The sequence below is a fragment of the Podarcis liolepis genome (genome assembly GCF_965112155.1).
Source record: "Podarcis liolepis genome assembly, chromosome: 6".
Lineage (NCBI taxonomy): Eukaryota > Metazoa > Chordata > Lepidosauria > Squamata > Lacertidae > Podarcis > Podarcis liolepis.
Window position 1 is genome coordinate 5,666,887 of NC_139559.1, and position 24,374 is coordinate 5,691,260.

Genomic DNA, 24,374 nt, shown 5'->3' on the forward strand with positions numbered 1-24,374 from the left:
CGCCGCGGCGCTGCCATGGAAACGGGCGGCGACGGCGGCCGCCGAGGGACACAAAGGCTGCCGGAGCGGCGCTTGAGGCGCGAGCGGGCCGCGCCGCCGCTGCTGAAGGAGGGAGCCGCCGCCGCTGCCGCTGCCGCTGCCGCCGCCATGGAGGTGGGAGGCGGCCCGAGCCAGGCGGCGGCTTCCCCGCCGCGCTACCGCCTGGTGGCCGAGATCGGGCGCGGCGCCTACGGCGTGGTGTACGAGGCCGTGTCGGGCCGCAGCGGGGCCCGCCTGGCCGTCAAGCGCATCCGCTGCGACGCGCCCGAGAACGTGGAGCTGGCGCTGGCCGAGTTCTGGGCCCTGACCAGCCTCCGCCGCCGACACCCCAACGTGGTGCGCTTCGAGGAGTGCGTCCTGCAGAGAGACGGCCTCGGGCAGCGCATGAGCCACGGCAACAAGCAGAGCGCCCTCTACCTCCGCCTCGTCGAGACCTCCCTCAAAGGTAGGCCGCGGGGGGGGGAGGGGCGCCATATACCACCCCGGGGGGAGGGGGGCCACCCATGGAGGGTCCCCCCCAAAAAACCCCAGCCCTCGCCCTGCATACCTCGGGAGGAAATGCCCCACCTCGGGAGTAAGGGGCCCACCCCGAGAGAGTCCCCCCCTCCCGCCTTTGCTGGCGCTCCTCGGGAGTCGGGGGGGGGGAAGGGTGTGCTGGGCGAGGATCCTGTGCAAAGGTAAGGAGGCTGCTGCGGCTGCTCTGTACAGGCCCAGCACACGCGCGTGCACGCTACAGCGGGTCCGCGCGTCCCCTTCCCTCCACTTTCAGTTTGTTTTGCTTCTTGGATCCGCATGCTGCTCTGGGGAAATGATCCCCGGAGTAGTTTGCAAGTCGCTTGTGCCTTAAACTGGGGTGCTTAATGCACGGGGCCTAATGCTGCCCATGTGTTGGGTGCCTGGGAATGCCTACTTCCTGCTTGCGAGTTTTCTTCTGGGGGGGTGAGGGCAGAGGACAGGTGCCCCTTCCGCCTTGAAAGGCCTGATCCCAACAGCCAGCCTCTTCTTATGTTAAGGCATCTGGTGAAAGGAGGGGTACTGGAGGTTTGGTTCAGGGCAAGACTCTATGGAAAGGGGGGAGTTTTTTCTCCCCAGGTTGAGCTACTAAACTTCCCCTCACTAAACTGAAGTGTGTATGTGAGGGGAATCCTTCCTAGGGTGCCTTATGTGGAGTAATCTTGTGTGGCTACATTTAAGGGATGGGTCCTGCAAACTGCCCTTTGTATTCGTAGCAGAAGCAAAAAGGTGCGTAAGTAGCGGTTGCGTGGCACATGAAACTTCTGTACAGTGGTACCTCTGGATGCGAACGGGATCCGTTCCGGAGCCCTGTTCGCATCCTGAAGCGAATGCAACTCGCATGCGCCGGTCGTGATTCTCTGCTTCCGCACATGCACATGATGTCATTTTGAGTGTCTGCGCAAGCGGCGAAACCCAGAGGCAACGCGCTCCATTACTTCCGGGTCGCCGCAGAGCGCAACCCGAAAAGGCTTAACCTGAAGCGACTTCAACCCGAGGTATGACTGTATATGCTTCAAGGTATTGGACCTTGTGGAGATGTTGGGGGAGGGACAGGGGAAAATCCCTATGCAATGTTCCCTATACAGTCATACCTCGGGTTACAGCCGCTTCAGGTTGCGTTTTTTCGGGTTGCAGACCACCGAAACCCAGAAGCACAGGAACGGGTTACTTCCGGGTTTGGGCGGTTGCACATGCACAGGAGCACTAAATCACGCTATGCGCAGAAGCGCAACCCGTGTGTGCGCAGATGCGGGTTGCGAACGCTTCAGGTTGCAAACGTGCATCCTGCACGGATCATGTTCGCAACCTGAGCGTCCGCTGTAGATGCCTGGTGTGTGCATACACCAAAGTATTGGGGCCCATGAATGGATCTTTATATGTAATAGGTACACAATTTTAAAACGAGTATGAGAAGGGGGTGCTAAGCATCTTGCTTACACATCCTACAATATACTGGACCCCAGGGCGAGACCATCTGTGAGATGACTGCCTTGGGTGGCAGGATCCACCGGGGTAACAGGTCTCAATGTAATACACACACACACTTCCTGGTGTAGATCTTGCATCACCCCTTTTATTGGACCAGCCCTGCTGGACTCCTCTGGTTATGGAAGTATAGCGCAAAGAGTCATGGGGAAAGATGGGCAGATCCTCAGTGGGACACAGACAGCGTGGCTAAGTTCTACCTCCAGTAGTGCGCTGGCTGCTGTAAGAACAGTATGCTAGACTGAATTGACCACTGGCTTTTCTTATGTTCTTACCACTGAGCTGTGCCTATTCCCTGAGTACAGCGGTACCTCAGGTTACATACGCTTCAGGTTACAGACTCCGCTAACCCAGAAATAGTGCTTCAGGTCAAGAACTTTGCTTCAGGATGAGAACAGAAATCGTGCCCCTGCGGTGCGGCAGCAGCAGGAGGCCCCATTAGCTAAAGTGGTGCTTCAGGTTAAGAACAGTTTCAGGTTAAGTACGGATCTCCGACACGAATTAAATACTTAACCTGAGGTACCACTGTATAGGAAATTTGCATGTGGTCCTCTTAGGTCCCTTCTCCAAATCCAAGCTGACTGAATCATGTACAGAGACCTGAATCATGTACAGAGACCTTCCTCAGAGAGATCACTGAGTATGTAGGCCCTGCAAAGATGAGTGTATGCTTACAAAATACCAGCCCCTGAAGTGCTTTTTTATAAAAATCCTCAGAAAGTTTGCTTAACAGTTGTGTGTGTGTGTGTGTCTTTGATGGTTCTTTGCAGTTGTTGTCTTTTCTGTTCCCCCTTTTTGCCTTCCTGACTTCATAAGTTGAAGCCGCATCTCATGGTGGCTTCAGTCAGTGCAATAAAGAGCTCCTAAAGATGATCTCTGGAACAAGCAATTAGCTTCCAGCCCATCTGTAAATATTTTCCAACTTTGTTCAGGCCAGTCTAGTGTGCGAAAGAGTCATTTTAATGCATATACGGTATCTAACCTCTACACATGCGCACCTATCTCCTTGTCCCTCATCTCTCCTCTGATAGTAGTTCATTTCCTTTGGGATGAGCAGAGACCTCCTGGAAATAGCTTTATTTCTTTCCTCATACCCAACTCCCACCACCACCACCTCGGTCTGTATTCCTGTCCCTAGTGATCCACCTCCACACTAGTCAACCTCATATGCCATCAGGAGTCACTGTCGCCATGCCCTTTGGAATAGCAGGCACCACAATTACGCTGAAGGCTCAGGTGGTGAGGATGATCCTCTTGGGGGGTGAGGTGCCTAATAAGGAGGGAAAGAGAGCAAACAGCAACTGAGCTTTCTGTGGGACAATTCTTTAGCAGAAGGTTGCCACAGATTTTCTTTTATTATTTCTCTACATTTAGCGTAGCCTGCGTCTTTTAATAAAGGACATTCCTTAGACCCAAGTAAATCTACCGCGTGTGGAGAGCAGTGAGGGTGGGGGGTGGGGAGAAGAGAGCGCATGTGTGGAGAGCATGTGTGTAGGCAATGTGCAGCCTTGGACCCAGCAGCATCACCCAGTCTGAGCTTGCGCTGGACTGTGTGCTCTTTGCAAGGCATACTGTCAGTGTACAGAGCTGGCTTATTATAGCTAAGCCAAGCCCCTTCACGTGTCGGCTGGCGTGCCACAGAGCCTGCTCAGCTGCGTGCCATGCGGGAGCTCACAAAATGCCCAAATGGGCACCACAGAAAAACGTGCAGCATCCATTTGCTGTGTGTTGGCAACCTTTTGAGTTTCTTGCTTTATTGCCTCGAACTCACGGCTAGTCACTCACTGTTGCCTCGTCAGCACAACATGGGGGGGGGGTCACTCAACGTTGGAAAGAGAAGGTGATCACTAACTTTCCAGTGTGTCTAATTAATATGGGAGAGGGGTGTTTTTCCCATAGCCGTTTAGCTGGTTTTGATTAATTGGCTTTCTGCTAATGTGCACTAGGCACCTTAGCATCAATAATAATAATGATAATAATAATAGTTTTTATTAATCCCCCTCCCTCCCCAGCCAAGACTGGGCTCAGGGTGGCTAACACCAGGTATAAAAACAATTGATTAAAATACAACTTAAAAACAAGATTAAAGTACAGTACAACATTAAAATGCAGCCTCATTTCAGCAGAAACTCAAATCAAAAACTTTTTGGGGATGAAAACTTCAAATGAGGGATTTCACAGTCCAATCCTACGCACATTGACTTGAAAGTAATTCTAATTGTGTTCAGCTAGGCTTTCTTTCAGGTAAGCGTGCATAGGGGTTGCAGTTTCTGTGTGTGGCTGTTTATACCGTGTGGCTGTTAATTGCAAAGGACGCTCTAAACGGATGCTTATTCCTCATGGCCCATTACTGGCTATGAAATTGCTTACCGTGTTTAATACTTGAGACGGAACAACTGAAACATTAAATTGTTTAATCTTGGTTATGTTACAAACTTTTTCATGTTTTTATTTAGACTGAAAAAAACTTAGGTTTGAGGCATTAATGGAACAGAGGGAGCACCTGCGTGGCTTGTAATTTAGTGAATGGAGTGACCCCCATAAGACCTTCTGATTTTTATTTTCTGAGTGCAGCAACAGTCTCTTCAGTTTCCATTTTCTCACTGCCTTCCCTCTCATCCTCTTGTTCACCTCCAGCTTATAACAGGAAAGAATACTCTCTTTTTCCACCCGCTCCCCCTGTATACAATCAAATCCTTCTAGAGGCCTGTAGCCCACACCCTTTTTCATGTATTTTTTTTTCTTTCTAAAGTTTTTCCTACTTGCTGTTGACAGGGCAGGATAGCCAAGTGGTGATATAGCCTTCAATTACCATAGCAGTAGTCATGGGAACAGACTTGTTTATGCAAATAGCCTGTGCTCCTCACTATTATGGAGGCTGTTATCAAAGACCTGGGAGCAACTTATCTCTGGTTCTGTTTGGTCATACTTGGCGTCTTCTCTTTGGAAGGTCTGTTTTGCTATCTTGCCCACTTCCCAAGGCCCTTGGCTTGCTGCAAGGTGGAGCGACAAGATGCGCGAGAGCCCCAAAGACATTTCAGTAGGAAAAGGAAAAGCAATTCAAAGCTTACATGCAGGAGTGTTATTATTTCATATATTTATATATCGCTTAGTACTGTGTTAAGTGGTTTCCCAACATATAAACATATATGTAATACAGTCATACCTCATGTTACGTCCGCTTCAGGTTGTGTGTTTTTGTCTTGCGTCCCACGGCAACCCAGAAGTACCAGAACGGGTTACTTCCGGGTTTCGCCACATACGCAGAAGCGCCAGATCTCGCGCGGGCCTGCACAGACACAGCGCTTCAAGTTGTGGGCTTTTCATGTTACGGAAGGGCCTCCGGAACGGATCCTGTCCGTAACACAAGGCACCACTGTAATGGAACTAAGGCTGTAATACCAGATGAAAGAATAGCATCTCAGAATAACAAAAACATAGTAGCATACATAGACTTTTAATATGTTTCCAGGGAAATGATTCAGTAGCCTGGCAACAGAATACCTGTACAGTGGATGGAGGATTGAAAAAAGGTATGGTCCACAAACATTTGGACCCTTCCCCCCCAACCATAGCCACAGAAACAGGAGCACCATCCCTCTCTCCCTCTGGCTAAGGTACATCCACCCTCACAGTGTGCAGCACTCACCCCACAAAAACATACACACACCACAGGAAAATGCACACAGGGCATAGCCTTTGTAATATGGTATCAAATGCTTTTCGTTTCAAAAGCGAAACCAGATTAGCTTGATTGAGCAATAACTTGTCTCCTGGATTTAATAAATTTCATCTGCTGATGGGCTGCGTGCTGGTGAGGACTACCTGCCTTCCCATTCAAGCAGCCAATTCAGTCAGATGGCTCCAAGTCATTGTTTGCAATGAAACACACCCCGGCAGCCATTTTTGTGGTGCTTTTGTGGCTAGAGGCCTTGGAAGAGGGTGCCTAGGAGATAGCTGCTAGTCAGCATGGGAGAAAGTGTATTAAAATATTGCCCGCGGGATGTCAGAATATTGCTGGAGGTCTGTTCTTGTGAGATCTGAAATGTTGCACAGAAGTCAAAAGTGTGTTGATCTTTAATAGAGAGATTTCTGAAAGCATTTCTGTTCACCTGTGTTCATCAAAGAGCCAGGCCATGTCCTGACCTGTTGACAGGGCCTCCAGTGATGGATTCACTACGGCACATCCAGTTTTCACAAAATAAATCGGTTTAGTTTTGTGTAGAATAGACCTCTGGGACAGTGGTAGGAAGATGTGCTGTCCAATTGCACACTCCTTTCCCAGGTTCCGATTTATCTTTGTAGTCTCCCCGTCTTGCTCATGCAGTAACCCTTCTCTTTCTCCTTTCTCTTCCCCCGGCAAGGTGAGAGGATCCTGGGCTATGCTGAAGAACCTTGTTATCTCTGGTTCGTCATGGAGTACTGCGAAGGGGGAGACCTGAACCAGTACATCCTTTCCCGCAGGCCTGACCCGGCCACCAACAAGAGTTTCATGTTGCAGCTGACGAGCGCCATTGCCTTCCTTCACAAGAACCACATTGTGCACAGAGACCTGAAGCCGGACAACATCCTCATCACGGAGCAGTCGGGCGCTCCTGTCCTCAAGGTGGCAGACTTTGGGCTCAGCAAGGTGTGCGCCGGCTTGACTGCTCGAGGCAAGGACGGGGGGAACGATAACAAAAATGTGAATGTGAACAAATACTGGCTGTCTTCGGCTTGCGGCTCAGACTTCTACATGGCTCCTGAGGTCTGGGAGGGGCACTACACTGCCAAGGCGGACATCTTTGCCCTGGGCATCATCATCTGGGCAATGATTGAGAGGATAACGTTCATCGATGCCGAGACCAAGAAGGAGCTGCTGGGGACCTACATCAAGCAGGGGACTGAGATTGTGCCCGTCGGGGAGGCGCTGCTAGAAAACCCAAAGATGGAGTTGCACATCCCCCAGAAACGCAGGACTTCCATGTCCGAGGGGATCAAGCAGCTCTTGAAAGACATGTTGGCTGCTAACCCGCAGGACCGACCCGATGCCTTTGAGCTTGAATCCAGGATGGACCAGGTTACTTGTGCTGCTTAAACTCAGGTCAAAGTGTTGGTGTGCTTTGAAAACTGGGGTAAGTGCTCTACAGTTTCTCTCTTCTCTGCACAACTTAGTGGGGCAACGAAGCCATTTTCTGTCTGTTAAGCTGCTTGGGGCTATAGAGACATTCAGTTGCCTAAGAATTTCTTCCTTTGATAGCATTTCCACCTGGTTTACCTTGGTTTTTCCCTGTAACGACCTTTGAAAAGATTGTTCTGTGAACCACCCTCAGAACTCCAGGTATAGGGTGGTATATAAATTCAAGAAATAATAAATGATAATAAAACATAACCTACAGCTTTGCTCTCTAATGCTGTTCAAATGGTGCAAGAGCAGTTTGTGCGTGTCTGCTCCCTTCCTTTCTACCGGAATAAGATGAGGTTGTGTGCAGTGAATGAGATTAAGGAGCAAGATAAAAGGTAAAGGTGCCCCTGACCATTAGGTCCAGTCGTGACCGACTCTGGGGTTGTGGCGCTCATCTCGTTTTATTGGCCGAGGGAGCCGGCGTACAGCTTCCGGGTCATGTGGCCAGCATGACTAAGCCGCTTCTGGCGAACCAGAGCAGTGCACGGAAACGCCGTTTACCTTCCCGCCGGAGCGGTGCCTATTTATCTACTTGCACCTTGATGTGCTTTCGAACTGCTATGTTGGCAGGAGCAGGGACCGAGCAACGGGAGCTCATCCCGTCGCGGGGATTCGAACCGCCAACCTTCTGATTGGCAAGTCCTAGGCTCTGAGGTTTAACCCACAGCACCACCCGCATCCCTAAGGAGCAAGATGCTGAACCATTAAAAATCAGATCCTTGTTATTACAAGGATACCATGAACCCTGTATACAAAGGCAAGTATTTGTATGAATTTGCATACAGGTAAAAAGCACTGTTTTTGAAATAACAGCAGACATCACCTTGAAAGAGGCATTCGTCATGTGTTCAAGAAAAGGGAGAAAGCCACTTCCAACTGCCACCTGCAGTTTTTATAGTCATGTCAAAACCTTTTTTTAAATGCTCAATTAATCAGGAGTGTGTTTAATAGATAAACACATTTAACCAGTGCTCTAATTGGTTAAACATTGCAGCCCTAAAGGCAGCATACTTGATTGCTTCTATGAGAGCAGTGCGCTGCCTTTTTAAAGAAATGTTGGTGCGCTCCATTCCTTGCAGATACCTTTCACCCTAAAATTGTGAATGCAGTGTCACTCCTGGGTCAATAAGTTCAGTGGCTCCTTCCTCTCATTTGAGGTGGTGGGCCTGCTCTCAGCTATTTTCATACTGGTGATGTGAAGCAGCAGAGGAACCCCTTTGTGTTCTGAAACAAGAATGTGTTGGACCCTCAATACACTAGTTGCCTTCGGTAGCCAGCAAAGATTTGTGCTTGCAACAAGCAGCAGAGGAAAGGTCAGAGTCTGGTTTGACATCACCCAGTGCTTTAGGCTCGGGGAAAGTGGAGTAAGGGAAGTTGCTCCTTTCCTCTCCAGCTCTGAGCTGAGGTGATGAAGGATGGAGGGGAAGGGTCACCCCTGTTTTGCAGAGTCACAGCAACACACCAAGAGCTGTAAGAAAGTCTCAGTGCTTTCCAAGCATCTCTGCAGACTATTAGGCAGAGAACCCCATTCTTCTGCAGACTTGGGGCAAGTATGCTGCAATTGCCAGGTTAAAAGATGCCCTTTGCACCTGCCAATGGCAATCTGGTGACTGCAGCTGTGAGCCCCTGCTTGTTGGGTTAGTGGTCCTGTGATGCTCTGGGTCCTTAAGTACAGTGGTGCCTCGCAAGACGAAATTAATCCGTTCCGCGAGTCTTTTCGTCTTGCGAAGCACGGCTATTAGCGGCTTTAAGAAAAAGGAAACAAACTCGCAAGAACTCGCAAGATGTTTCGTCTTGCGAAGCAAGCCCATAGGGAAATTCGTCTTGCGGAACGACTCAAAAAACGGAAAACTCTTTCGTCTTGCGAGGCATTCGTCTTGCGGGGCGCCACTGTAATGGCTTGGGGAATTTTGCCAAACTTTGTTTTTTATCTCCGCTTCAGAATGATGGCTAGGTTTTAGAACTGCCATGTTCAGAGGCAGTGTATCCCTCTGAATAGTGTGTGCTGGGGACAGGTACAGAAGACATCTAAGTTAGCTGCTGCGGGAAATTTGATTCTGGACTAGATGGACCTTTGGTCTGATCCTGTAGGTCTCTTGTGACATGCAGCTGTTCCCAGCAGGGGCGAGTGTTAATGGTCATTATTAGCTCTGTGATTTACACCTTCTATCCCATGTTCAGGTTCACTGCAGAAAAGGGGCAGTAGCTTCTGAATATGAATATACGGGCAATAAAGAAAAACAGCTGAAAGCTTGTCTAGTTGAGGCATCCATTCATTAGCCACAGTTTTGAATTATTGAATTGGGCATTTCTAAGAGCAGAACTAATATAATAATAATTTATTATTTATACCCCGCCCATCTGGCTGGGTTTCCCCAGCCACTCTGGGCGGCTTCCAACAGAATATTAAAATACAATAGTCTATTAAAAGCTTCCCTAAAAGTCTTCCATTCTCCTTAGTTTCTTCACCCAGAACCAATGTTCCCACCCTTCCCTCAGTACAAATTACCCATGATGCAACTGCTTCTGGAGAGTCCCTCTTTAGCTTCCTTATAGTGGCTTCCTTCTCTTTTGGCTTCACCAGTAAGGAATGCAGTTGTCCTTGTTTCGCTTCACCTTCGCAGGGCTGAGCGAGGGCCGTCCTGCTCTTTTGCACAGTGCACACACAGTACTTATAGCTGTGTCCCTCTCACGTACTTGCAGCAGGAAGGCGGAAGCCTCCTCCAGAGTAGGTGCCAGCAACCAGTCAGCTAGCCAGTCAGCAGGGCTCGGTGACCATGCTTTTGATTCTCCGAATCCTGCCACGTGCTCCTGTATTGAAAACACAGCAGAAACAGGAATCTTGTTTCCCTTCCAAGCGCCGCTTGCAAAACACTTTCACATTTCAGGAATGGGAGGACCCTTGAACCATTTGCAAAGCCATATACAAACAATCTGTTACCAAGGATGTGCAGAGAACTTGGCTGAAATTATGGAAAATGGTTGTTAATTTCAGTAGGCGATCAGAATGCTGCAACAGTAGTTGAATGCTGCAGCAAGTGAAGTGATAAATTTGTCTTGGCAGGCCATTTCTTCTCCATTTTATTACAGTAGATTGGCAGAAGCCAATATTTAACTGGACTGCAAAATGCAAGTCAATGTGATCTTTAAAGCAAGTATAGCATGAAAAGATGACTACTTAGTAAGTAGCAGTGAGACTTTAGATAACCTGAAGGACAGAGAAAGGTGAGGCATGGTGGGAGCTCTCCCTGCCCAGGGCAGGCTTGCACAGCTAGCGGTTCATCACCCTAAATTCAGCCCACCAGCCGTAAAGGGTCCAAACAACCTTCTGTTTGGCGATCCCCAAAACAAGGGATTTTTAGGGACCTAACAGACCACTATAAGTGACTCAAGGGCTTTGTATGGCTTGCTGCATCGCAAGCTGTGCAGGCCTCCCTCACTCAAGCCCAAACCATTGAATTGGCTTCCTAAGAATGAATCTGTCTTCAGGTGCATCCTCTCTCTGCGCTGAAAGCGACCTCATTCATTCCTACCCAGGAAGATTATGTGAAAGGTGCTCTTGGCAGCCTTTGCCTTCCAATTTCCTTCAGCTGTCGGGGCTGTCTTGCCCTCCAGCGTACATTCCAGAAGTTACATAAAAAGTGTTGTGCTGTTCTTTCCGCTCACCAGCCCGGAATGAGCTTAGATAAGAATGTTGTGTGGGGTGTTGCCTAGTGGTGCCTGTTTAGCTTCTTAAAAATCCTTGTTGAACGGTTACTGTTCTAAAATAAAACTTGTGCACAACTTTTCCATGGGTTGGCCAGGTTTGGTGTCAGGGCTGTGGCCTATAATTTGGCCCAGTTCTGTCTGTGCTGAACTGTCAACACTGTTTAGGCAACACGATGACCATATACATACGTAATAGACAATCTTTATAGAATTCCTTCAAACAATAACAAGTTCAAAATGAAATCTTAGTCTCAAAGTCTCTGAAAATCTTTAAATGAAGCAAGGTACCAGACTTTGTATGATGAAAGACAAGCTGTGGAGCTTAGTGTATTCAGCAAATATAATGTCCAACACTGAACAGATTCCAGATATTGACTGCTGTTTCGTAGATCTTCATCAGCGTGGTGGGAGAATATAAAATTGTTTCATAAAGCCATTATTTCGAATGGCTACATATTGCTGTTTATTTTGAATGACAATTCCACCCCCTTTGTTCACAGGTGAAATAAAAAAATGGATGGATTCGTATTAGCTGGAGTAAATAATAATTTACTTTATTTCACCAACTGGTATTATGAGATTTGGAAAAATTAGAAAAGAAGGGTCCCAAAATTAAGGACAATTTGTCCAAGTCCCAACACGATTGTTTGAAAGCTCTTTCACATGATCCTAACATCATTATAAAACGTGCGGAGAAAGTGGGTGGAATTGTCATTCAAAGTAAACAGCATTATGTAGCCCGGCATTGCTTCTGCACACCTTCCTTTATCCAGCCCTATATGTGATGCAGGCTTTAAATTTCAGGAAGAAAGTACTCTCCAGATGGTGGATGTAGCCAAAATGCATCCTGTGCCCCAATCTATTGCCACATCTCCTTAGGAGACATTGCATACATCTGAGATTATGCCCAATGGGGAGAAGGGAGCCCTCAATACCACTGTGAGACCATGCTTGATGTGGGAACTATATCTTTTAAGTTCCTAACATCCTCTTCTTAAGCAACCTTCTCCAAGTTTTCTAAGAAATGAACATAAAAGAATTTCACTCCTTCAACCTCCATGGAAAAGCACATGTTAAAATTTGTCTCAAGTTTGGATCCATAAGATAGTCTCTGATGCAATTCCAGCCGTATCTGAAACTGGTAGAATAATAGGGGCATAAGTGAATCCCAATGGGCAGGACAGGGATCAAGGAACTTGCAGGCCAGTTAATGTCTGTTCTGACTAAATTGGTAGAAAGCATTCTTAAGGATAAAAATACTGCATATAGAAGAATAGGTTTTGGCAAGGAATAGCTAACAGGACTTTATGGGCTTTTCCATAGCCCAATGATACAGTGCACTGTTTGCATGCAAAAGGTCCCGGATGAAATCTGCAACATTTCCGGATAAGAAACCTGCCTGCAACCCTGGAGAGCCACTGCCAGTCAGTGTAGACACTGTTGAGTTAGATCGGCAGTTCCCAAACTGTGGTACTGCCCCCTGGGGAGGGGCTGCATAACTTAGCAGGGTAATGGAGGTGTAAAGGACTATCAGGCATTGAAAAGCAGGAATCACTGGCTATCAATTTTGTTCACTTAATTAACCTAAATAGTTTTAATTGGATTTTGAATAAATGTGCAATTAATTGTTACTGTTTTCAATTTTAATGTACTAGTATCGTCTTTAATGGGTTGTACAAACTGCTATTCTTAATCTTTTTACAGGGTAGAGGGCATGGGTTGAGTTTATGGAAGGAGGGGGTTGGCCCCCAAATGTTTGGGAACCACAGAGCTACATAAACCCATGATCTTGATTCAGTATAAGGCAGTTTCCTCTGCTTGCAAAGAGAAATATCTGTCTCACTAACCTTTTGAAGTTTTTTGGGAAACGGGCAAAAGGAAGTACTTCTCCACAGCATGATATTAAACCATATTGCAAGATGTAACAAAGGGTTAGGTGGCTTCTAAAGGCAGTTGTGCTGATTCCGGGAGAATAAGGCTGTCAATAGCTGCCAGCCATGATGGTTGTATACCACCTCCAAAATGATGAGTACCAGGCATTGGGAACAGTAAAGGGACCCCTGACCATTAGGTCCAGTCGTGACCAACTCTGGGGTTGTGGCGCTCATCTTGCTTTATTGGCCGAGGGAGCCGGCATACAGCTTCCAGGTCATGTGGCCAGCATGACTAAGCCGCTTCTGGCAAACAAGAGCAGCGCACGGAAATGCTGTTTACCTTCCTGCCGGAGCGGTACCTGTTTATCTACTTGCACTTTGATGTGCTTTCAAACTGCTAGGTTGGCAGGAGCAGGGACCGAGCAACGGGAGCTCACCCCATCACGGGGATTCGAACCGCTGACCTTCTGATCGGCAAGTCCTAGGCTCTGTGGTTTAACCCACAGCACCACCCGCGTCCCATTGCAAACAGTAGGAGAAGCTATTGTCCCCATGTCCTATTTTGTGGGCATCTAGAGACATCAGGTTGGCTGGGTAGGTGTTTGATCTGATGTGGATGAGTTCTTCTTTTTTCTTGCTCATGGGGGTTTGAGAGGGGTGAGGGTACTGGCATCCAAGATCCTTTCTGCTTTCCCTCCTCTCTCTTCTCTCTCTTCTCTCCCCCCCCCCCCCTTTGGGCAGCCTGTGTTTTGCCATCTGCAGTCACTCGTGCTCTGCTAACATGATGCTGCTGCTGAGTTGCGTAACCAGGCTGTGCCCTCGGGGGAAATCCCTCCTGCACATCGCTTCAGAATGGTAAAATGCAAACGTAATAAGCACTGCGAGGGCACAGACCTGCCCTGTGGCTGTTTATTCTAAGGCCCAGCTGCCTCTTCCACCCACCCTGGGCCAGAGCTGGTAGCGTCTCCATGCAAAGCGCAGCTGCAGCGAAGAAGAGGCTGCCCTGTTATGTAAGGGGCAGGGACGTGCCACTCTGCATATCCCCCTTGCGCGCTTCTGAGCAAAGTGCCAGCCATGTGCTCTTAGAAATGGGTGTCATGTTCTTTGATGGGCACTGATTTCCCGCTGCTTTCATTGGTGCTGTTGTCTTCTCATCCTGACTGAATACCTCGGAGAACAGAGATGCAGGCAGCTGACTTATAATGAGTCAGACCACTGATAGCTCAGTTTTGTCTACACTGACTGTCAGGATTTCAGGCAGGAGTTTCTCCCAATCCTTCCTGGAGAGGCAGGAGATTGAACCAGCAACCTTCTGCTTGCAAGGCCGATGCTCTCCCACTGAGCTATGGCAGCTGAGGCCAGATTTCTGAAGGCGCTGGAGTTTGCTTGTTGCAGTGCTCTTAACGTAATCACTTAGCCTGGGCCACAAGCCTATGGGGCTGTCTTATACCAAACTATTCAGTCCATTAGCCCATTCATTCTTCTTTGTGTGTGTGAGGTTTGACGGCGGGTACATGTCCAATACCTGCCCTACTTACTGAAATGTTTTTCATGGAAGATGCCTGGATTTGAACCTGGGACTTTAATTGCATATTGGTCTTGTCCTTAATTAGTGAGCCATAGGCCCCTCCTCTCACATGATTCATTTGCGTTCAGGGGTTGATGTGAGCTGAAAGTCACCAACCTTTGGCTCAGTCAGGGCATGCTTGTCTCTCATGCTTGTCCTGGGATAAGTAAATAATGTAAACACTCCCCACCCCCACCCCGGTCTTATCCCTGCAGCACAATTCCTCAGAGATTCACAGTGAACTGGAACAGGCAGCAAGGAGGAGTGGTTGGAACACACCCTACACTTCCTTGTTAATGTAAAATGGGGAGGCTGTCCTAACTATGACAGAAACAGAGGCTTGCTTGTTCACATGAGCTCCTGCTAAATCGCAAGTGAATGATTTCAGAACTGAAGGCAAGAACTGTTGTGCCCAACCAGCAGAAGATGGAGATCTGCTGGGCTAAAACGCGTCTCTGTACAGTCATAGCTCGGGTTGAAGTCACTTCAGGTTAAGCCTTTTCGGGTTGCGCTCCGCAGCGACCCGGAAGTAACGGAGCACGTTACTTCCGGGTTTCGCCACTCACACATGCGCAGATGCTCAAAATGACGTCATGCGCAGAAGCGGTGAATCGTGACATGTGCAGACGCGCAGTCGTGGGTTGCGTTGGCTTCAGGGTGCGAATGGGGCTCCGGAACGGATCCCGTTCGCATCCTGAGGTACCACTGTATCTGCAGTAGGGTTCTTTCCCCCATCTCAAGCTGAAGTGGGGGAAGGAAAGATCTCAAAGCTTTGCATTCGCCTGAGCTACTGCTCTGTAATGCCTTTGCTCTTGCTGGTGGTGTTTGAATTCACCTAGACTGTTGCCCTCTGTTTGCTCTGCGAAAAGTGTTTTTGGACGCACAGGAGTGTCTGCCTGTCACCTGTACCCACTTTGTATATTAGGCAGGACTGATCCTTGGTGTGGCCTTCCTTCTCACAGGGTCAGGGCTAGTGACTAAGCCTTTTCCTTCCATTGGCAAGATCAGAACCATTAATCTTGCAAAGGCTTACATAAGACTTATTGCTATGATCTAACTTGATGGTTGTCCTGTTCACTCCTGCGAATTGCAAGGGTTCAGGTAGACCATTGAGGGGCTGTGGGTCCACACACAAACATATTGATGGAATTTAGGTAATGGGGTGTTTTTCTCCCCACCCCACTGATTTATAAGCATAGTCTGTGTGTTTGTGGAATACAGCAAACATGCCAGTTTGGATTATTTCAGTATTTGGAGTTCCATAAAATTCAGAAAAGGATCTGAGGTGACGAAAGAGATGAATAGGATTAGGAAGAGTCAAAACTTTAGTTTTCGTAAGGGGGCCTGTGATGTTTGCAGGAGTGAGATATATTTGCAGTGACACCAAGTGCACAGTCATGTACGTAGAAACCCTCAAACGATACGTCAGAATCAGAGCTTTCGAAATGACAGCGCATTCCACAGGGTCTGATAGGTCAGGCAGCATCTTAAGCCGAAATTTACCTGCCTTTCTGCTTCAGCTGATTTTGTCAAATAGGTTGCCCTGTCTGTTTAAACATTGCTCTAATTGCAGCAGCCTCACCTGAACCCTCCTCTCTTAAGGGGCCAATTTTAACTGTATCTAAGCTCCGTTTATGAAGCACCTTTGCCAAATCCAACAAGAAAATTAGAGCCTGGGAAAATGCATTGCCAATTATCGCATACCCTTTAACCATTATTTTCTGTTTGCAGCTTCCTCCAACTAATTGGGCTTTCCACTGGAGGGTTTGTCACAAGAAACTTGGTTCCTGAGTTTGGATGCTGAAGCAAAAACTAGCCTAAACCTTATTCCCAGGTGCATTTTGTCAGCGAGGTATGAGGCAGGTTGCCTGAGTTATGAGCCCAATAATTGGCTTAATGCCTCTTTACGCTCCCGGCCAGGCTAACTTGAGGTCTGTGCAGCAGCGGCAAAGCTTGTCTTGTTCTGCTAATTCAGTACAGAAAGCAACACCTGGAAGCCCTGTGGCTTTTAGAACTATTAAGCTGCAGGGCTGTTAAACAGAAAATCTGACCATGCTCATCAGTTAATTCTCACCATTGGGAGCTAAGGGCTAAGTGACTTAGATGTGATGTCATTCATGTTATATTTAGCATTTATAAAGGGCTTTGTGTACAGAAGACTGAAAATACATTCTAGCAACCCTTACAATAGCCCTGTAAAGGGACTGATGAAATCATGATGTTACTTTAAGAGTGAGCTTTGCATTGGGAAAAACTCTCCTTCACTTTTACAACACACCAGTTCTGGCTGGGGACATTTTGCTGGGGATAAACTTGTGCTATCTAGATGGAGATAGGTGCTTTAACCCTTCCTGCCCCCGCTGCAGTCCTGATCCTGGTGAACTTTGGGACATACCTGCTTACTTTCAAAAAACTACAAATTGCATGAATGTTGTGTGGTCCAGTTTGACATTATGACTCCTCTGCTGGTCCCAGCCTCTTTCGGTGCCTCTGTTTAGAAGTGACTGTGTAATAAGATTTTTACCCAAAAGATAATGACACAAAATGGGGAAGAAAATGCAATTCACAGGGAAGAGGAGATCAAGGCCGAGGTAGTGCAGCTGCCCGTAAGCCCAGGCCACAAGATGCTTGAGCAGATGAAACCAGAACTGAAACACTGTGTGTGCACTGGAAGAGGCCAAAATTAGCAGTTAGCTCTTGAACTGAGCATGTAAAAGCATCATGTAATAGCCAAGTGACAGCGGTGTTGACGCAGCTTGCATCTCCTGCCATTTAAGGTGGAGGTGAGCTGGAATGGTGCAGACGGTCTCATTGTGTGGAGGACAGGACATATAGCAACTATATAAAGACTCTTGATTTAGCCTTTGGATGAAGCAAGTGCTCAGAACTTCTGCAGTGCTTTGCAGCAGTCAGCCAGCTTCCCCTCCACCATCTGCAGTGTAAAGGAGCTGGTGTTTGGCCGGGAAATCTACAACTGCTTGCTTTCGGCACTCAGGGGAGAGAAATGCTGCCGCCTCCACCACCACCACCATTACAACTTCAATGAAACACTATAATTACGCACAGACCTCGGAGAGCCGCAGCAGAGAAGTTACAGGATAAACTGCAGAGCAAAACACTCAGCCAGCTTTGCAAATGAGTCTGGTGACACTGGTAGAATGCTGATACACTCGGCCAGAAGCTTCTCCCTCTAATCTCCAAGGTCCTGGGGGGATCTCTTTGCTGTTTCACTGGGACCATTGCCCAGCTGCCTTCTCTTGCTTTAGCAAACAGGACTGTGGCTTTGCTCCACAGAGGCAGAAGCTGGGTCAAGGGGACTGTGGGCGAGGGTGGGCTAGGGAGGTCCAATCTTAATCTGGTTCATTGTTTAAATTGGGTTTTAGTCTTTTGTGCACTGCCTTTGGGGCCCTTGCTTTAGGGCTAAAAGGCGGTTTGCGTATATTTTAATTTTAAAAGATCTTCTTAAGGGGCAGGTGGAATCTCTGAACAAAAGTCAAGGACATCCCTGCCTTGTTAGAGGTGCAAGTGCCCCATTGGTTTCTTCTGATCAACCACAGTTGCTGCTGGCATCTAACTGGGAGACTGTATTCCTTGAGGAAGGAGATAAGACCCCCAAAAATTGTTTAAACAAGCCTACCCAGATATTTAGAAAGTTGATGCGTGTTTAAATCTGTTTTTAATCTATTGTTATTTTAACTTTTGGATAGGCTTAAATTATTGTTGCTAATTTTTCTCGTTGATAATTTCCATGTTTTATATTTTTTGTAAACTGCTTTGAGGATATGTTTTTACAGTGAGGCAGTGTGTACATATGATGAAATGAATCATAAAATCGTTGGGCTTGGTATGCCCATTCTTCTCTGCCAAGGCTGGTTGTTTGTGGCCAAAGGAATGCAAAGGGTTTGGAGGCCAGCAAATGTAACCAGTATTTGTTCCACCAGAGTTGTCATAATTCATTTTCTTTTCTCTTTCTTGATTTCTCACCAGGGACCTACAATCTCCACGACTTACATGCATAGAGGAAAACTGAGGAGGCTCCAGGCCGATCACCGGGATCTCTGGCGACGTTAAGCATCGAGATTCTTCTTAAAAGTCACATGAGACACCTAAGAGGAGCAGGAGCTGTTGTAACCCATTTCATTATTGAGACTCTTAAAAGTTTATCAAATTTATGTTCCCCCCTTCCTCTCCCCTTGTTCCCTTTCCCCTTCCCTTCCCTTCTGCTCACTCAGCTTTGCTGACCAACTAAATCTGTGCACATACTTCTGGAGAATTCCTTTTTTACCTAAACAAAATACGGGGTTGGGATATGCAAAACAGTTTTTTCTACTGCTGCTAAACACCAGAACTCTGGGTCCAAGATCTGTTTTTCTTAGTGTTTGTTTTTAGCTGGAAGAGATTCAGAAGGGGTGTTGGGAGACCTAGAGCTGAACGCAAGTTGTCAACTCTAGAGGTTGCTGCTGATTTGGGGAACAAAAAGCAAGCTGGGCTAAACCTTTCTCCTTCTCCCTTTCCTAAAAGTGTTCTTCACCAGTGGAACTTGGCAATAAGAAGTCATGATTACAAGAATAAACTCTCTTTTTTTTATGTGGCCACAGGACTACAGGCAGTGTGGTGCCTGAGAAACACCTGCAGTTTTGCATGCCAAATTTCACAGGACAAGAACATAGTAGTATTTGGAGGGGATGAAGAGAGCCCACACATGGGCAGGTGTTTTTTCTGCCCTTGAAAAGTCCACCAATGGGTTTGGTGGCTTGCTCGGCTACTTAAATGACCGCGAGAGCCTGGACACATCAAACTGATCCCTTAACTTTGGGCTCATTTTGGCTACTTTGGCTTGGTAGATCTTGCCCAGAACTGCCTTGGTGTAAAGAGAGAGTGTATTAAGCATAGCCCAGCTTGCCCTTGGGGCCTGTTTGTGCTCGCAAATACTTATACATAAACCCACTCAAACTCACACTTAATACCCTCCCTCTCCTGCAGTCCTCTGGTTTGAAACACTCTTAACTCTTCCAAATATCCCATTTCCTAGCTGGCATTCCAGGAATTGTTCTTTAGCTGATCTCTTCCAGCGATGAGCGGGTCTTTACACTAAACTTACCAGCTGCCGCAGAGGGAGGTTCTAATCCTGTCCATCTCTTCTTCCATCGGTCTTGATTGGCAATGGTGCTACTACTATGGGGATGAGGCTGTTTGTTCCAGGCGCTGGAAGTGAAGGGAGCGGCTTTGCCAAGCCAGCGCAATTCGGTTAACACTTGTTGGCAGTCCACTTGCTGGGTTGCCCGCATACCTCCACACTACTACTGAGGCTGGTGGCTCTGGGCGTGGCCAGGATTGGTGAGACTCTGGAGGGGGTGCTGTGCTGTTTATTCTGCGGCTCTAGGAAGGCCATGAAAGAAGTCTCTGCTCTGCCTACTGTCTTGCTCTTTGCATCCCCCTCTTTCTGGGATGTGGGCGGCCACAACCAGATTCTTCCCTGGATGGTTATTTGTGGCTGAGAAGGCTTGCCTGCTTATTTCAAGGCCTACCATTTGCAAGTCCTGGTCTCAACTGGATTTCCTAACGCTGGGGATCAATTTGTGTTGAACTTCCTTTGCACACTACTCAGAAAAACCCTCATTTAATTAGCTGTCAAGATATCTCGGTGTAGGCTATAGACATTTTGCTCTTGATCTAAGCCACAACCTCTGTGTCTGTCTGCCTCTGTCTCTTGACCCTTCAGTGATTCCCTTAAAGTGAAAATGATTCACCTTGGCTGGCCCAGAACAGGATTGAGCAACCTTTGGCCCGCCAGAAGTTGTTGCAGTTCCTATCATCCCTGACCACTGGCCATGCCACTTGGGGCTAACCTAGCCAACAGTACCTGGAAGCCACCAGTTTCCTTGATGCTGAACTAGAAGGCTCCAGGTGATGCACAGGTCTTGCTCCTCCTAACCAGGAATATATTTCAACCAGTTAGAACAAAGCAGCTTGGAAGTAGGTGAGTCAACCATAGAACAGCCAGAGTCTCATAACAGCATTCTTTTGCTCAGCAATTCGTCCTTGTTGCTGTTCCACACAACCGTGCTCATGGCCAGAACAGCAAGATGTGTTGATGAGGAGAAACAGTCTGTCGAGAAGGTTCACCAAGGGTTGCTTTGAGTTTGCAACTCGGCTAGCTGGCAAATTTTGAAACCAAGAGATCAGTGAGAGCCTTAGGCTTAACCCTTTCATATTTCTGAATGCTAGCAAGATAGGCGGTTTCCCTTCCTCTTCTCCAGAGCATCTGTGTGTAGCAGTCTTTGTCGGAGTAGATTAGTCCTTGCTTCTCACTCCTGCGCCTTTGAGGTGAGAGGCAGGGAGGAACCCACAGGAGCGGGTGCATGACCAAGACCCTGGGATAAGCTCTACAAGCAAATGCCAACCCGTAGCCCAGTTCATCCTCGCTGCTTCTGGGACTTCAGGCGCACATGCCCCTCTCGTGCTCACGCTGCAGTAAATGCTTGTGGTTTTGTGGTGGTAGCTTGACCATAGTGCCTTTATTTGGAGGGGTGTGGGGCTTGAAGGAGGCAGCACTGGGCCAAGGAAGGAGTTTTCCCCTCTCACTTGTATTTCATTGTTGCCCCCAAAATGTCGTCTCTTCCCTCTTATTCTCTGGGGCAGCTTCGTTCGGTTGCCCACGGAATACAGCTAAATCTCTTTGGAAAGACCTTAAATGTTTTTGCATTGTCCTTGTGAATCTGCAACAAACTTTTATGGGCAGGGTGGGAAGTCTGGAAGATGGCATGTGAATGAGAGCAGCGTTCCTTCTTTGAAAGAGCAGGCACACACCCAAGTTTCTCTTGAGGAGACCTTCTGCCCGATGAGCTGCCCCCATTTCTGGATGCTGTCCCGTTTACGGTTGTTTGTGTGAATGCACTGATCCTTGGGGTCCCATACTGTAGCCTGGTGTTTCGTCTCCAAACTTCACTCCTATAGGGATGGGTGGCAAGAATCCTTCAGCTTGGATGAATTTGGCATGGGGATTGCCAGCTTATTCCTGAGGAATGTGAAATATCACTGAAGGTCCACGTCACAGTTGTTTTGGAGGGGTTTGACTGACATCACTTTCATGCGTCGTGTGTATGACTTTACATTAAAACTGTTTACATCCATGTCGTTCGAAGCTGGCAGTGTGGGCTCAGACCTGCCAGACATTGTCTTGTATGGGTGCGGCAAGCGGCAGCAGACGGCCTGAGGGGGGAATTTCACAACTGGCTTCCAAAGTCCCTGACCACTACAACCACCACCTCCCTTTCCTTTGACTCCTTGTGTGTTGCAGGCATAGCAGACCCAGCCACAAAATTAGCAGCATTGCTTGTTTTAGTAATCTCTTTTGCAAGCACACAGGGGGTGCTGTCACCTTCTGTACCAGAGTGGGCCACTGTGAAGCTGGGGTGGAGGATGAGGACAGGGTGACTCCTAACCTCACCACAGGGTACAACTGTCCCAGGGGCTACTGCTGAGCAGTTTGTTGCAGCACTCCTGAGACTTAGGACTGCCACCTCCTTGCAAGCTATTTTGGACGTCCTTTTCAGGGACAGCACCGTTGGTAGAACCAGGGCATGAAATTTTGGGCCATAATGGCACTATCCCATCAAAAAGTCTCCTCCTGTGCTGCTCATGTCATGCTCCTGCGTGAAGCCCCTGGGCAAGCAGGCCGTGATGGTCCTCACCAGCCTTTCGTGGTTTGGTTGGATGACAATCCTTAGGGAAGATTTGGCCAGTGATATTTGATGTCCCGGGCACTTCCATGCTTCCAGTGCTGCTCCTTGAGAATTAAATGCTGCAGGAAACCCACCAGTTTCTCTTAAGCTAACGTGGCTGTTCTCCTGGCAACGTTGATCCCTTTGCTACTCCTCCAGTATCTCCCTGAACCTTGTTTTTCTTCCGTGGCAGAGGTCAAGGGGAATCAGTATACTTAAGGGGCCCCTCTTTCTCCTCCTCCTGCTGCTGCTGCTGTTTTCAGGATTGAGGTGCTAATAATGGGTGGCAATTGTCTTCCTTTTCCCCTGGCGCTTTGGTTCCCTCAGGATCCCACTCAGACATCTCCAAACACTGTCAGAGTAGAGCAATAAACATCCCCCACTCCTGGTGGGAGAGAGAACGCAGTCTCTGTGAATTCCTTGTCTTTCTCCCCCTCTCTCCGTGTATGCATTTGTCTAGTCCAGATTTAACCTTGCTGGGTTTCACTCTAGCACAGCTTACAGTTTAAGCCAAGGGGTATTTTTTACCTGGGCTGCACCTGGCTTCTCCTTTCAACAAAAACACATCTCTGAAGGAAACGCACCTAAGAGACAGGATAGCTCTTCCATTTAAACAGACTTGAACCCCTTCTATCAGAGGTTGTATGTGGAAGGGCAGAAGCACAATGAGGGACTTAAATCCCCGCTCTCCGAAGTAGACCTCTACCATCCACCACTGGCTTGGGACAGAGGCTGATGGACCTCCCTCTTGTGACATATGTCACCGTCTTTTGTTTCCCCAGTCTCAGTGTTTTTCAAACTTTGGGTCTCCGGCTGTTGTTGGACTACAAATCCCATCATCCCTGACCACTGGTCCTGCTAGCTTGGGGTGATGAGAGTTGTAGTCCCAACAACAGCCGGAGACCAAAGTTTGAGAAACGCTTTCCTATTTACTTGAGTCCAAGGTACCTAACTGAGGGTGGGTGACCAGTTACCTTGGAAAGCTGCGTTCTGGGTGCCCAGTGCCATGTGTCCACTCAGCGTGGACCGTTTCCTCGGCATGAGTCTCTATCCGGACGTCCCAACGCAAGCAGCAGCTTTCCGCTGACCGGAATGAAGTGTCTGTTGCGGAAAGCTGCCCAGAGCTACTATCTGAGTTGCTTTTCTGCCAGGCGTTTTCAAGTCATGGGACGCCAGTGCTTGATCGGCAAGATGGAAAAGCCACCTCACCCCTCCTTGCTTGGGTGATGTGTTTCTCTGCTGTAGAGCTTTCCTAGTTGCAAGGAAGCCAAGGAGAAAGCGGGATGCATGCATCAAAGTCACAGCTTCTCGCTCAGGTGGTCACTCTGCGTTTAGCTGTACCGTTTAAGAGTGTAGGTGAGGTCTCGTATATGGAAGTCACTTGTTTTCTTTAAAAAAAACCACCACATAGGAAACTGGCATGTCATGGACAAGAAGATCTAGCCACCTCTCTGCCCTACACCAAGTTTTCTGAGCAGAGGGCTGGAGGAGCACCCCATTATGAACCACCACCACCCCAAAACACATCCACACACGCTTGCAGTCTGAAATGACACAACAAAGGTAGCCCACCTTGGTCTGAACTGGCCGCAGTCCAGCCTTCCCTTCCCCTGCCTCCAACCTCATCTCTTTCTCTCTCCCCTTTTTATTCTGTTTGGTCCAGTTGCGAGTTTGGCCCACCTTCAGCTTGACTGGGCATGGCGTCTTCTTAAACCTGGAAAACCTGCACACACAAGGGAAAGGCTTAAACCCAGACTCCAAAACACAGTTTCCAATTTTGCAATTTCTCATTTTTCTTTGCACAGAAGCTGGTAACCTAGGACCTGTGTGTGCGCGCGCGTGTGTGTGTGTGTGAACAACTTTATATGTTGTTGGTTGTTGTTTTTTTAAGCTATTTGGTTTACTTGGGTTGGTGTGCGACCTTGTATTTAAGTTTCTTGAACACTGTGGAAACCCTGATTGTGTATGAATGGCAGCAGTTTTGTAAATTAAAGAAACGTTTGTGTGAATAAACGTAGAGGATGGGGTTGAAAAGCCATACCCAGTTTTGAGATGAAGTGTCTTTGTCTTTGTGTTCATTATTCCTTTTACAGCTGTGTTTGGTGGGGGGGGGATCCAGCCATGAGCACTGGGGCATGGGGTGCCACAACCCTCTCCCCCCCCTTTTTTTTTTTAAATCTTGACCACCAGCAGCTGTGGAAGGGCTTGGATTAACATCTCCTGATGACAAGCTTCCAGAAGATGAAAAGCTGCATGTGTGATGCAGCAGCAAAAAAAGCTGATGCTATTCTAGACTT

At 47.9% G+C, this 24,374-nt stretch overlaps 1 protein-coding gene and 1 long non-coding RNA gene across 2 annotated transcripts in view; one reads left to right on the plus strand and one right to left on the minus strand.

The window, feature by feature from the left end:
• On the plus strand, positions 1-24,128 carry STK35 (serine/threonine kinase 35). The gene is made up of 3 exons (XM_083507652.1): positions 1-484; positions 6,405-7,154; positions 18,341-24,128. The coding sequence occupies exons 1-2, from the start codon at positions 16-18 to the stop codon at positions 7,115-7,117; spliced, it is 1,182 nt and encodes a 393-aa protein (XP_083363778.1). The 5' UTR covers positions 1-15; the 3' UTR covers positions 7,118-7,154; positions 18,341-24,128.
• LOC310708966 overlaps positions 1-24,374 on the minus strand; it is a 190,386-nt gene that overhangs the window by 78,909 nt on the left and 87,103 nt on the right. The gene's annotated exons all lie outside the window — the stretch shown is intronic.

Bases quoted from the DNA above. Each gene is read 5' to 3' on its own strand.
- STK35 (XM_083507652.1), top strand. From the start codon at position 16: ATGGAAACGGGCGGCGACGGCGGCCGCCGAGGGACACAAAGGCTGCCG. The intron at 485-6,404 runs GTAGGCCGCGGG...TCCCCCGGCAAG, and splicing joins CGTCGAGACCTCCCTCAAAG to GTGAGAGGATCCTGGGCTAT.